Source organism: Anolis sagrei, chromosome 5, assembly GCF_037176765.1.
Source record: "Anolis sagrei isolate rAnoSag1 chromosome 5, rAnoSag1.mat, whole genome shotgun sequence".
NCBI lineage: Eukaryota > Metazoa > Chordata > Lepidosauria > Squamata > Dactyloidae > Anolis > Anolis sagrei.
In genome coordinates, this window is record NC_090025.1 from 1,234,800 (window position 1) to 1,248,718 (window position 13,919).

At 46.4% G+C, this 13,919-nt stretch overlaps 1 protein-coding gene across 1 annotated transcript in view; it reads left to right on the plus strand.

The window, feature by feature from the left end:
• The window catches only part of CDC25B (cell division cycle 25B), a 57,924-nt gene that overhangs the window by 29,916 nt on the left and 14,089 nt on the right, over nucleotides 1-13,919 (plus strand). Inside the window, exons 3-6 of the mRNA XM_067468427.1 lie at nucleotides 2,531-2,582; nucleotides 7,993-8,034; nucleotides 9,390-9,426; nucleotides 12,092-12,202. Of these exons, the coding sequence (XP_067324528.1) occupies nucleotides 2,531-2,582; nucleotides 7,993-8,034; nucleotides 9,390-9,426; nucleotides 12,092-12,202 (242 nt within the window). The remainder of the gene's footprint in view (nucleotides 1-2,530; nucleotides 2,583-7,992; nucleotides 8,035-9,389; nucleotides 9,427-12,091; nucleotides 12,203-13,919) is intronic.

Genomic DNA, 13,919 nt, shown 5'->3' on the forward strand with positions numbered 1-13,919 from the left:
TTTCGTCTGCCCTGGAGCTGTTGCAGTTCAGTCTGTGATTGTGTTTGCCTGCCACTTTTGGACTCTTGCTTGCTGAGGTGTTTCTGCTTAAGCGGCTGAGGGGCAAAAGGAAGGGGCCTGAGGCTGTTAGGAATGGTGGGAGTTGGAGTCCAAAAGTTTTCGTCTGCCCTGGAGCTGTTGCAGTTCAGTCTGTGATTGTGTTTGCCTGCCACTTTTGGACTCTTGCTTGCTGAGGTGTTTCTGCTTAAGCGGCTGAGGGGGAAAAGGAAGGGGCCTGAGGCTGTTAGGAATTGTGGGAGTTGTAGTCCACAACCCCTGGAGGGCTGAAGTTGGCCCCTGCCTGGACTGCAGCCATCGTTATCGTTTTAGGTGTTGATATCCTGCTTCTTCTCTCCCAGAGGAGACTCAAAGTAGCAGAGTGGTCAAAGGATGGACACAAACGGTCAAAGGCCAAGGGCCAGAATTAAATGGGAAGTGCCGCTCTCTCGATCACGGGGAGAAACTAGATTTCCTTTTCTCCCGGGCCTTCTTATCGAGGCAGATAAGCCAGGGCTTGGAGAGGTTTCCCTTCCTATCAGCGTAGCTTTGATCTCAAGATGACCGGGTGAGAAAGCCTTGAAACCTGGCTGCTCATTATAGGGAGGGATTATAAGGGGACACCATAGCACAGCGGGTTAAACCGCTAGCTGCAGAAAACCTGCTGACCAGAAGTTTGAAGCTGCAGGCCAGGGTGAGCTCCTGCTGTTAGCCCTAGCTCCTGCCAACCTAGCAGTTTGAAAACATGGAATGTGAGGAGATGAATAGGTACTGCCTTAGTGGAGGCTTTTCTTTCTAGTAAAATAGTATAGCTGCACTATTTACAAAAACAAGGTTTCCACAACACAAATAAACAAACACACAATAGCTTTATACCCTGGAGCTTCCTCACATAAGGCTTCTCTCACACTGAGGTTGACCTCACACAAACTGACAGGTTCCCTCACTGAGGCAAACTAACGCTGACAGACTTTGATCTACTCACTCTCCTCAGGGTGATGCTAGCTTTGGCCCACTCACTGTAGTGCTCCCTCACATGAGGCTTCTCTCACACTGAGGTTGATCTCACACAGACTGACGGGTTCCCTCACTGAGGCAAACTAATGTTAAAAGGCTTTGGCCTATTCACTCTCCTCAGGATGATGCTAGATTTGGCCCACTGACTCTGGAGCTCCCTCACCGAGGTAAAATAACGCTAACAGGCTTCAGTCTACTCACTCTTCTCAGGTTGATGCTAGCTTTGGCCCACTGACCCTGGAGCTCCCTCACAGGCTTCTCTCACGCTGAGGTTGACCTCACACAAACTGACGGGTTCCCCACTTAAGCAAACTAATGCTAATAGGCTTCGGCCTATTCACTCTCCTCAGGGTGATGCTAGATTTGGCCCACTGACTCTGGAGCTCCCTCACATGAGGCTTCTCTCACACTGAGGTTGATCTCACACAGACTGACGGGTTCCCTCACTGAGGCAAAGTAATGCTAATAGGCTTTGGTCTACTCACTCTCCTCAGGGTGATGCTAACTTTGCCCCACTGACTCTGGAGCTCCCTCACAGAGGCTTCTCTCACACTGAGGTTGATCTCACACAGACTGACGGGTTCCCTCACTGAGGCAAAGTAATGCTAACAGGCTTCGGCCTACTCACTCTCCTCAGGTTGATGCGAGATTTGGCCCACTGACTCTGGAGCTCCCTCACATGAGGCTTCTCTCACACTGAGGTTGACCTCACACAAACTGATGGGTTCCCTCACTGAGGCAAAGTAATGCTAACAGGCTTTGGTCTACTCACTCTCCTCAGGGTGATGCTAACTTTGCCCCACTGACTCTGGAGCTCCCTCACACGAGGCTTCTCTCACACTGAGGTTGGCTGCACACAGACTGAGGAGTTCCCTCACTGAGGCAAACTAAGACTAACAGGCTTCGGCCTACTCACTCTACTCAGGGATCGCCTAAGTAAGTTATAGGGAGGGATTATAAAGGGCCACGGTAGCTGCAGAAAAACTTGACGACTGGAGGGTTGGCAGTTCGAAGCCATGGGTTCTGGTGAGCTCCCGCTGTTAGCCCTAGCTCCTCCCAATGTAGCACTTTGTAAACACGGAGTGTGAGTAGATGAATAGGTACTGCTTTAGTGGAAAGGTAAAAGGCGCCCATGCAACATGACTGGGGTGAGCTCCTGCTGTTAACCCTAGCTCCTGCCAACCTAGCAGTTCGAAAACATGGAGTGTGAGTAGATGAATAGGTACTGCCTTAGTGGAAGAGGTACCCATGCAACATGACTGGGGGGAGGTCTATGGAAAATGGAAGAAGAGCCCCTCCCCATGACCAGAGTTGAGCCTCGCCTCCAGGCGCCAGAGATGGAAAGGGAAGCCTTTGCCTTTGCTTGTGTGTTGTATGTCAGTGTTCACTGTATACAAGGCATTTGTGTGTATATATGTGTGTATATGTGCCTTCGACAATGCAGTTTTCAACTCAAGCGCTTTGTGTGTCTCCACAGCCGCCGGCCCGGATTCTCCGCGGGAGTCGGACCTGGGGAGCTTCGAAGACGTGTAAGTTGGAGCTCTGATCCTTCCAAGCGGGTTTTACGATCCGTAGAGTAAATTCTGTGCGCACCAAAAGGGGAGAGAGGAGCTCGGAGTGGATGTTTCCCTAGGGAGAGGGGGCGGGCTGAGAAGGACTGTATACAAATATCGTAAATAAATAAAAATGTAATGTTTGTTTGTGGGATGAACAGAACTCAAAAACCACTGAGCAAATTGACACCAAATTTGGACACAAGACACCTCTCAGGCCAATGAGTGACCATCACGCATAAAAATGTTGAAAAACATAGCGTAAGGGACTTAAAAAGCAAAAAAACCCAAAAATATATTACAATGCATGTACATAAGCACACAAGCACACATATACACAAATATATATACACACAAAACACATATACACAGACTGGGCCACAGCAACGCGTGGCAGGGGACAGCTAGTATCTATATAAATAAAAACGTCATGTTCATTTGTGGGATTAGCATAACTCAAAAGCCACTGGACGAATTGGGACCAAATTTGGACACAAGACCCCTCTCAGGCCAACGAGTGACCATCAGCCATAAACACACTGAAAAACGCAACAAAAGAGATGTAAAAAGCCAAAAAAATTGCATTACAACACATGTGCAAAACCACATATATACAAAAACACACATATATACACAAAAGTATATACACACGTATATATACATATATATACACACACAAAACATATACATAGATTGGGCCATAGCATGCATTCGCAAAACCACATATATACTCATATACATAAATATATATACACATATATATATGCACACAAAGCACACTTACACAGACTGGGCCACAGCACACATGCACAAAAACCACATATATACATACACATATATACACAAAAGTATACACACACACACACATATATGCGCATATATACACACACAAAACATACACAGACTGGGCCACAGCACGTATGTGCAAAACCACATATATACACAAACACACATATATACACATATACATAAATATATACACACGTATACACATGTATATGCACACAAAGCACACTTACACAGACTGGGCCACAGCACACATGCACAAAACCACGTATATACATACACATATATACACAAAAATATACACACACAAAACATATACACAGACTGGGCCACAGCATGCATGTGCAAAACCACATATATACACAAACACATATATGCACATATACACACAAAGCACACATATATATGCACACAAACCACACTTACACAGACTGGGCCACATATGTACACAAAACCACATCTGTACACAAACACACATATACACACAAATATATACACGCATATACACATATATACACACACAAAGCACATATACACAGACTGGGCCACAGCAACGCATGGCAGGGTACAGCTAGTAGTAAATAAATTGGCTGCTGCACGCCTTGAGTGGCTTGGTTTTGGGGAGACGAGCGAGGCATGTGTGTCTGCTGCAATTCTTGAAAAGTGGCCGTGAAAACGGTGGCATTGGGAAAGCACACCCTGCACGTTTTGCTCTGGGTTCGTTGGGGGCCTCCCTTTTTAAAAAAGCCAATGTTTCTCTTTAAGGCGGCATTTGGCTGAGGCTTTAAACCACGACATGTCTGGTTGTGGGCCTACTTCCTGCCCCACACGCCAAGAAAGAAAGATCCCCAGCCGTTTTTTTTCTTGGCCGCAGCTGCTGCTGCAAATGTGCAAATGAGGCAGATGGCAGCCGAGGGAGAAAGGGAGGGGCAGGCTTTCCTTCCTTCCTTCCTTCCTTTCTTTCTTTCTTTCTTTCTTTGTAACCGCAAACATCTGCCGCCTGCATTCCATTCTTCCCTTTGCAGAGGAGAGGCCCCTGGAAAGGCAGGCGTTGCTTCCTTGGGAGCCTCACAACAAGCAAGCTCCACCGCCACCACCTCGTGTTGTCCTCTTGATGGGCTTCCTTTCACCCCCTCCCCTTTGTACTTCTGTGGGGGCCCCTCAGGACACCCCCTCTTCTCTCCATTCTTTGGGGGAAGAGACCAGGCACCACTGTGCACAGTTTTGGATGCACATGATAACGGGGGCCCTTTTGCACTCCAGAAATCACAGGGCTATTGGTGGGTTGTTGCATTTGTAGGCACTTTGCAGGCACTCCTGCACTTTTTGTTTAGTTCGTATCATCAAATGCATTGCAAAAGAAAAACACTGGTAAAAATAGAAGGAGCACAAGTGGCTGAATGTCTTGTTATTTGCGCTCCATAAATCACAGGGCCATTGGTGGCCTGTTGCATTTGTAGGCGCTTTGCAGGCACTCTTGCACTTTTTGTTTATTTTATATCATCAAAAACATTGCATAAATGAGTACAAAATTGGTAAAAACAGAAGGAGCACAAGTGGGTAAATACCTTTTGATTTGCACTCCAGAAATCGCAGGGCCATTGGTGGTCTGTTGCATTTGTAGGCGCTTTACAGGGCACTCATGCACTTTTTGTTTATTTCGTATCATCAAATGCATTGCAAAAAAAGAGTATAAAACTGGTAAAAATAGAAGGAGCACAAGTGGCTGAATGTCTTGTGATTTGCAATCCATAAATCACAGGGCCATTGGTGGTCTGTTGCATTTGTAGGCGCTTTGCGGGCACTCCTGCACTTTTTATTTATTTCGTATCATCAAACGCATTGCAAAAAAAAGAGTACAAAACTGGGCCATGTGGTGGTCTGTTGCATTTGTAGGCGCTTTGCAAGCCTACAAATTTATTTCGTATCATCAAACGCATTGCGTAAATGAGTACAAAACTGGTAAAATAATAATAATAATAATCAGGGCCAATGGGCACTGAGGGGAAAAGACGAATTGGGTATTAAAGATTGGTTCCGATATCATCAATTATACGATAGATTCAAAAAAGACGAGAAGAGGGGATTTGCTTCAAAAAAAAAATCAGATCTGGAAACTATATTAGATAAAGGGGGGAAAGGCTTAATAGCCAGATTATACAAATATATTCTACACTATAATTTGGAAGATAACCGTGTTAAAACCCCCATGATCTCATGGGCAAAAGAGTTAGGGAGAAGCATAGATTTGGACACCTGGGAAAACCTGTGGAACAACGGATTTAAATTTACAGTGGCAGCTTCAATTAGAGATAATGTATACAAAATGTTCTACAGATGCTACATAACTCCAGACCTCCTAGCCAAAATGGACAACTCACAAACAGGTTACAATAATAAAGCAATTACATAAAACAAATGACAGCGTAGCAATATAAGATTACAATAAACACACTTGCAATAACCTAGAAGGAGCACAAGTGGCTAAATATCTTTTGACCAAACAAGTAGCTAAATATGATTTGGCCAGAAACGTGCAACAGCGACAGCATTGTCTGTAGCCTCCAACAATTCCTCCTCTGTGCGTGAGGCAGGGCATTGCAGACAAGCATACAGGTGCGGAGTTGTCTGTTCTGCTCCACAGTCGCACAAGGTGGAGAATTCTTTTAGGTTTCTTCATTGTGTTAGCACTTTGACAAATTCACTTTTCAAAGTGTGGAAGTGGAGTTTTCTCTTGTTTAGCCTGAAGAAGAGAAGGCTGAGAGGAGACATGATAGCCATGTATAAATATGTGAGAGGAAGCCACAGGGAGGAGGAGGGAGCAAGCTTCTTTTCTGCTTCCTTGGAAACTAGGATGCAATGGAACAATGGCTTCAAACTACAAGAGAGGAGATTCCATCTGAACATGAGGAAGAACTTCCTGACTGTGAGAGCCGTTCAGCAGTGGAACTCTCTGCCCCGGAGGGAGTGTGGTGGAGGCTCCTTCTTTGGAAGCTTTTAAGCAGAGGCTGGATGGCCATCTGTCAGGGGTGATTTGAATGCAATATTCCTGCTTCTTGGCAGAATGGGGTTGGACTGGATTCTAGGATTCTATGATTCTATGATTCTTGGCCGCCAGCCTTGTTTTGCTTGTTCTTGTGTCTTGTGTCCCAGCACAAAGCATGTGGTGCTTGAGTTTCAGATTGCAGCCTATATCATCATCATCATCATTTAGATTAGATGCATCCCCAAGAGTGCCTCTGAGCACAATTGACAGGCCTCCTATTTCCTATAATGCTAACTCTGCAAAACACGATGGGCAGAGCTGAGCCCGGTTTGCCATCCTGGGATGGTGCAGGCACATATTTTGGGTTTCCAGTTCCTGCTCCAAGGTGGTCAGTCCCAAGGTGGTCAGTTTCTGCCATTGAGAAAAAAGACCTTTTACAAAGTTTAATTTGTGAAGCCAGGATGGTCATGCAAAAGCGGAGCAGATTTTGCAAGTCCTACTTTTGGGTTAGGATGGGGATGGCAATGTTTCAGGGATCAGGACCAGCGCCTTGGAGAGCCTCTTGAATCATTATGATGATGATGTTTGTTAGGGCTGGGCGGTTTCGTTTCGTTAATTCGTAATTTGTTAAAAATTCGTTTGTTTTTTTTTTTGGTTTTTTTTGTTAACGAAGCGATAACGAACCATTCTGGAGCAACTTAAAAACGAAACGAATTTTTCAATTCGTTTCGTAAATGCTTCGTATTTCGTTATGTATTCGTTTCGTTATTGGTTTGAGGTCGTTTCGTTATTATTTCCGCGTGTCTGGGGCAAGTTTTATAGTTGTTTTTTGTTTAATTAGTGAAAACAAATTATAATATCACACCAACAGTCAACAACAGAGGGAGAGGGAAGCTTCAGAAGTTTTTTTAGCGTATTGCGCGATTGCGGCCGCCATTAACGAATCGATTCGTTATTGTTTCGTTATTGTTTTGTAATTTTTTTACCATTTACGAAATTTCATAAATATCAAACTTTTTTTAAGGAAAATTTCGGAATTCTTTTAAATATCAAAACGCAAAAAACCCAAAAAACGAATCGATTTTACAAACAAATTTTTCCGTTGTTACCCAGGCCTAATGTTTATGTCTGGTGGGGCCGCCTTCCTTCTCTGGAGGCTGGAGGGCCATCTGTTGGGAAGGCTTGGTTTGTATTTCTCTTGCCTGGCAGAAACTAGGTTGGGCTGGGTGGCCCCTGGGGGTCCCTTCCAGCTCTAGAACAGGGTAATTCTATTGGTTGACCTGCAAATCCTAGGTTGCATCTCTCTTTCGCCAGTGGCGCAGTGGGTTCAACCCCTGTGCCGGCAGGACTGAAGACCGACAGGTCACAGGTTCGAATCCGGCGAGAGGCGGATGAGCTCCTTCTATCAGCTCCAGCTCCTCATGCAAAGGGGACAGGAGAGAAGCCTCCCACAAGGATGATAAAAACATCAAATCATCCAGGCGTCCCCTGGGCAACGTCCTTGCAGACGGCCAATTCTCTCACACCAGAAGCGACTTGCTCCTGACACGACCAAAAAAAAAATCTCTCTTTCCTGGGTGCCAGAATCACACTCTCTTTCTTTCCCTCCAACAGGTTTGAGAGGACGGCCTTGGAGTCCTGGAAAGGCCCCCAAAGGTAAGCCCGTGGCTCTGCTGTTGTGCGTTGTGGTTGCATTGTTGTGCCTGGAATAGAGAAGCCACTCCTGCTGGTGCAAGAGGCTTGTTTTGTGTCCGTTCCCTTTCCTTGTTTGCCCCAAAAGAGCATTACTGTCTTGATTCGCTTCTCATGCACCATCTAATGCACCCCTCAATTTTCAAAACCCTGCAAACAAAATAGTATTTGCTGATGAATACAGTGCGTACCACTTCTGCAGGGAGGTAATGTCGCTCCATGCATTCATGCCAGCCACATGATCTTGGAGGTGTCTATGGGCAATGCCGGCTCTTCGGCTAGAAATGGAGATGAGCACCACCCCCCAGAGTTGGACACGACTGGACTTAATGCTGGGGAAAACCTTTATCTTTACCTTATATATACATACAGATGCATGTATATATATAGACGCAGGTTCGCAGTTTGGGTGTGACCCTGGACTCATCGCTGAGCCTGGAAGCTCAGGTTTTGGCGGTGACCAGGGGAGCATTCGCACAGTTAAAACTCGTGCGCCAGCTGCGCCCGTACCTTGGGAAGTCTGACTTGGCCACGGTAGTCCACGCTCTGGTTACATCCCGTCTAGACTACTGCAACGCTCTCTACGTGGGGTTGCCTTTGAAGACGGCTCGGAAGCTCCAGCTAGTCCAACGCTCGGCAGCCATGATACTAACAGGAGCGGAGCGCAGGGAGCATACAACTCCTTTGCTGCACCAGCTCCACTGGCTGCCGATCTGCTACCGGGCTGAATTCAAAGTGTTGGCGTTGGCCTTTAAAGCCCTAAACGGTTCTCGCCCAACCTACCTATCCAAACGTATCTCGGCCTATCAGCCCACCAGGACCCTAAGATCTTCTGGGGGGGCCCTGCTCTCTATCCCGCCTGCTTCACAGGTGCGGCTGGCGGGGACGAGAGACAGGGCCTTTTCTGTGGTAGCCCCTCGACTATGGAACGCCCTTCCCATGGAGGTAAGATCAGCCCCCTCATTGATGGTTTTCCGGAAAAGACTAAAAACTTGGATGTTTGAACGGGCATTCGGTTAAACAGTGCAATGAATGTGATGATTACAGGAATGGAAATTTGGACGACAGATTGGATCACGACTCTAGTTATGAGATGCATTGTGTTGTCTATTGTTGTGTCAATATTGTATATTATGCTTTTATGGTTTTAAACTGTATATCGTTGATTGATTCTTATCCTTGTTGTAAACCGCGTTGAGTCGCCTGTTGGGCTGAGAAACTGCGGTATACAAGTAAAGTAAATAAATAAATAAATAAATAAATAATATACATACACACACAAAAGGGGGTGGCCTGATGGTGTCTCTTTTCCTTCCTAGGGATTCCTTTCCCATCCGACGGATCCAGTCCTTGCCGGTAAGTGACCACACCACGTTTGATACTCAAGTGAAGCATCACTGGTGTTAAAGAGACGTCTGCAGAGTGTTTCCTTGGAAGAATTGGGATGCAGAGGCGGGTCCCTTTGAGTCATTTCCCTTAGAGACAATGGGCCAACTTGGGCCTTCCCTCCAGGTGTCTTTGTGCCCCCAAGATTTTACCATTTTGTAAATAATTTAGCATAACTAATACAAATTAGTTTTAAAAATGGGATCAGTATACAGTGGATCAAATGGAATTCAAGATCGGGTTGTTGTAGGTTTTTCTGGGTTATATGGCCATGTTCTAGAGCCGTGATGGTGAACCTATGACATGTGTGTCAGCACTGACACGCAGACACATGCAGCTGCATACAGAGAAGTGCACCTTATAAGAGCCAATCTAATTCCATCCTTAAATGTGTAAAAGGCTCTACAAATTTAACATCTGCACATTTGAGCATTGTTCACTCCATAACTCAGCATGGATTATATATTTTTCTTATTTAAACTATAACTATTGCAAAATTATGTCTATTTTTTCTCATAGTTGACACCCCACCCAAGTTATACTCAGGTTTTTGGGGAATTTTGACACACCAAGCTCAAAAGGTTGCCCATCACTGTTCTAGAGGCATGAATGGGCGTATTTTATCCTGCTCCTGTAAATAGTGTAAATTGCAATAAAAGATAAGAGCCGCTCTGGGCTTTGGCACCACAATTCAAGAGAGATATTGACAAGCTGGAATGTGTCCAGAGGAGGGCGACTCAAATCATCAAGGGTCTGGAGAACAAGCCCTATGAGGAGCGGCTCAAGGAGCTGGGCATGTTTAGCCTGAAGAAGAGAAGGCTGAGAGGAGATATGATAGCTATGTACAAATATGTGAGAGGAAGCCACAGGGAGGAGGAGGGAGCAAGCTTGTTTTCTGCTTCCCTGGAGACTAGGACGCAATGGAACAATGGCTTCAAACTACAAGAGAGGAGATTCCATCTGAACATGAGGAAGAACTTCCTGACTGTCAGAGCTGTTCAGCAGTGGAACTCTCTGCCCCGGAGTGTGGTGGAGGCTCCTTCTTTGGAAGCTTTTAAGCAGAGGCTGGATGGCCATCTGTCAGGGGTGCTTTGAATGCAATATTCCTGCTTCTTGGCAGAATGGGGTTGGACTGGATGGCCCATGAGGTCTCTTCCAACTCTTGGATTCTATGAGGCTGGATGGCCATCTGCCAGGGGTGCTTTGAATGCAATATTCCTGCTTCTTGGCAGAATGGGGTTGGACTGGATGGCCCATGAGGTCTCTTCCAACTCTTGGATTCTAGGATTCTAGGACGTCTTGGAAGGTGGTGAAGGGTGGACGGACAGGCTGCATCCCTCACAGATCTGGCACACTGTTGAAAAGGAAAAGGGTCTCCTTATGTAGCAATGTTTGGTTATCCATTACTTAGTTCCGTGATGGTGAACCTATCACCCCACCCAAGTTATGCTCAGGCTTTTGGCAAATTTTGACACACCAAACTCAAAAGGTTGCCCATCACTGTTCTAGAGGCATGAATGGGCGTATTTTATCCTGCTCCTGTAAATAGTGTAAATTGCAATAAAAGATCAGAGCCGCTCTGGGCTTTGGAGCTTCATTCTTTGTTTTTGTGCCTTTGAGGACATGCTCAGAGGCCAATAAATCATCAAGAGGCACAGGCAAAGCATGAATGGGCAGAAGAAATCCTGCGCCTCTAGAACGTGGCCATATAACCCGGAAAAACCTACAACAACCCAGTGATTCCGGCCATGAAAGCCTTCGACAGAATTCTTGCCCGGCCCCAAAGGCTTGGTCCCACAGCCAAGTTTTGGCCATCCTTCCAAAGGACAGGAGGGAGGGGGCCAGCCTGATCTCACCAGGAAGGGGGTTCCATAGCCAGGGAGCCATCACCGAGAAGGCCCTGTCTCTTGTCCCCACCAATCGCGCCTGTGACAATGGCAGGATGGAAAGCAGGGCCTACCCGAAGGATCTTAATCTCCGTGATGGTTCATAGGGGGAGGTGTGTTGGGACAGGTAAACTGGGCTGGAGCCATTTAGGGCTTGATAGGCTAAAGCCAGCACTTTGAATTGTGCCCAGTAGCAAACTGGCAGCCAGTGGAGCTGGCGTAATATGGGAGAGCTGGCGTAATATGGGGCTGCCATGTTAATAACTGTATGCCGCCCCAGTTATTAACATGGCAGCCCCAGACTAGTTGAAGCTTCTGAACAGTCTTCAAAGGCAGTCCCACGTAGAGTGCATTGCAGTAGTCTGGATGTAATGAGAGTGTGGTTGCAAAATTAAATGAGTCAAAAGGTAATGAAAATGGAATGTGAGAAATTGATGAAAGATGGAACTGGGTCAAGAATTATAGGGTGAATCATTCTAGAGATCAAGCCCTAAGAAATAAGATATAAGGGTTATATAATATATAAATATATAAAGATCATCTCAAAAAGGATCAACATGTAAAAGGAAACAACCCTCGTGGTGGTGATGGTGGTGGTGGGAAGTGTCAGATGTGTGTATGTGTCATCTTCAAATGGAATAAAAACATTGATAAAACCCCGACACCTGTCACGGGCACTTCTGTGTCTGCCTTTTGTGGCCGGAGGAGTGTGGCCACTGACCATTGACTCCGGCTGGCTTTCTCAACAGGTGAGGCTCCTGGGGGCCAGCCCCGCCCTGAGGAACATCTCCAACTCCAAGGAGTTCAACAGCCCGGCCGCTCTCGAGCGGGACTCGCCGCTTGGCAGCAATGCCGAGAAGGTAAGTCACATTCTGCCTTTTGGACTCAAATTAGTTTATGATTCATAGAATCAAAGAGTTGGAAGAGACCTCATGGGCCATCCAGTCCAACCCCATTCTGCCAAGAAGCAGGAATATTGCATTCAAATCACCCCTGACAGATGGCCATCCAGCCTCTGCTTAAAAGCTTCCAAAGAAGGAGCCTCCACCACACTCCGGGGCAGAGAGTTCCACTGCTGAACGGCTCTCACAGTCAGGAAGTTCTTCCTCATGTTCAGGTGGAATCTCCTCTCTTGTAGTTTGAAGCCATTGTTCCATTGCGCCCTAGTCTCCAGGGAAGCAGAAAACAAGCTTGCTCCCTCCTCCTCCCTGTGGCTTCCTCTCACATATTTATACATGGCTATCATCATATCTCCTCTCAGCCTTCTCTTCTTCAGGCTAAACATGCCCAGCTCCTTAAGCCGCTCCTCATAGGGCTTGTTCTCCAGACCTTTTATCATTTTAGTCGCTCTCCTTTGGACACATTCCAGCTTAGAGTCAATATCTCTCTTGAATTGTGGTGCCCAGAACTGTGGATTCTAGTGGATCGCAACTTGGTTTGAGCATGGCACGATTCTGCTGTTATGCCCTTTTAACACTATGTCATCTCCATAATTTTACGAGCTTGGGGACCCAGCAGTGCCCAGGTTACTTGAAAAAGGTGATCATATCAGTTTGGCAATTTGTAACTCTTTCTCTCAGAAAAAAAGCCAGTCTTCCCTGTTGTTGTTTTTTTAATGGATGCTCCCATTAGAAAATGCATACGGATGTGGGTGAACTGCAATTCCCAAAATTATGGATCATTCACCCAAACCCCACTAGTATTCAAAGTTGGCCGTGTTGAGTCTATGCGCCAAGTTTGGTCCAGATCGGACGTTGGCTGCGTTCAGAGCTCTCTTGATGCAGGTGAACTGCAACTCCCAGATGCCAAGGACAATCACCCCCAAACCTTGGCTGTATGCAGAGTGGGCCATGTTGGGTATGTATGCCAAGTGTGGTCCACATCCATAGGCAGCTGGGTTCAGTGCTCTCTGGACAAGGGTGAACTACAACTCGCAAGTCCAAGGTCAGTCACCCCCAAACCCTGTCTGTAAGCGCAGTTGACCAACTTGGGTCTGTGCCAAGTTTGATCCAGATTCATCATCAGTTGGCTTCAATGCTCTCTGGATAAGGGTGAACTACAACTCGCAGATGCCAAGGACAATCACCCCCAAGCCAGGCCATGTTGAGTCTATGCGCCAATTTTGGTCCAGATCGGACGCTGGCTGCGTTCAAAGCTCTCTTGATGCAGGTGAACTGCAACTCCCAAATGCCAAGGACAGTCACCCCCAAGCCAGGCCAGGCCAGGTTGGGTCTGCGTGCCAAGTGTGGTCCAGATCCATCATTGGCTGGCTTCAGTGCTCTTGGGATAAGGGTGAACTACAACTCCCAGGTCCAAGGACATCCACCCCCAAACCAGAAGTACAACTCCCAAAATCAAGATTTGGTCCCAGTCCATTGTTGGTGGGGGGTCACATTATCACTGAATGCAGGTGAACTACAATTCCCAAAATCAAGGTCCATTCTTGGGTTTGGCCTGATGTTAGCCACCCCAAGTCCCTTCGGGAAGATGGTGGCGGGGTATAAATAAAGTTGTTGTTGTTATTATTATTATGCTGTGTCAATTTAATATGTTTTTATTTTATTTTGCATTGCTTTT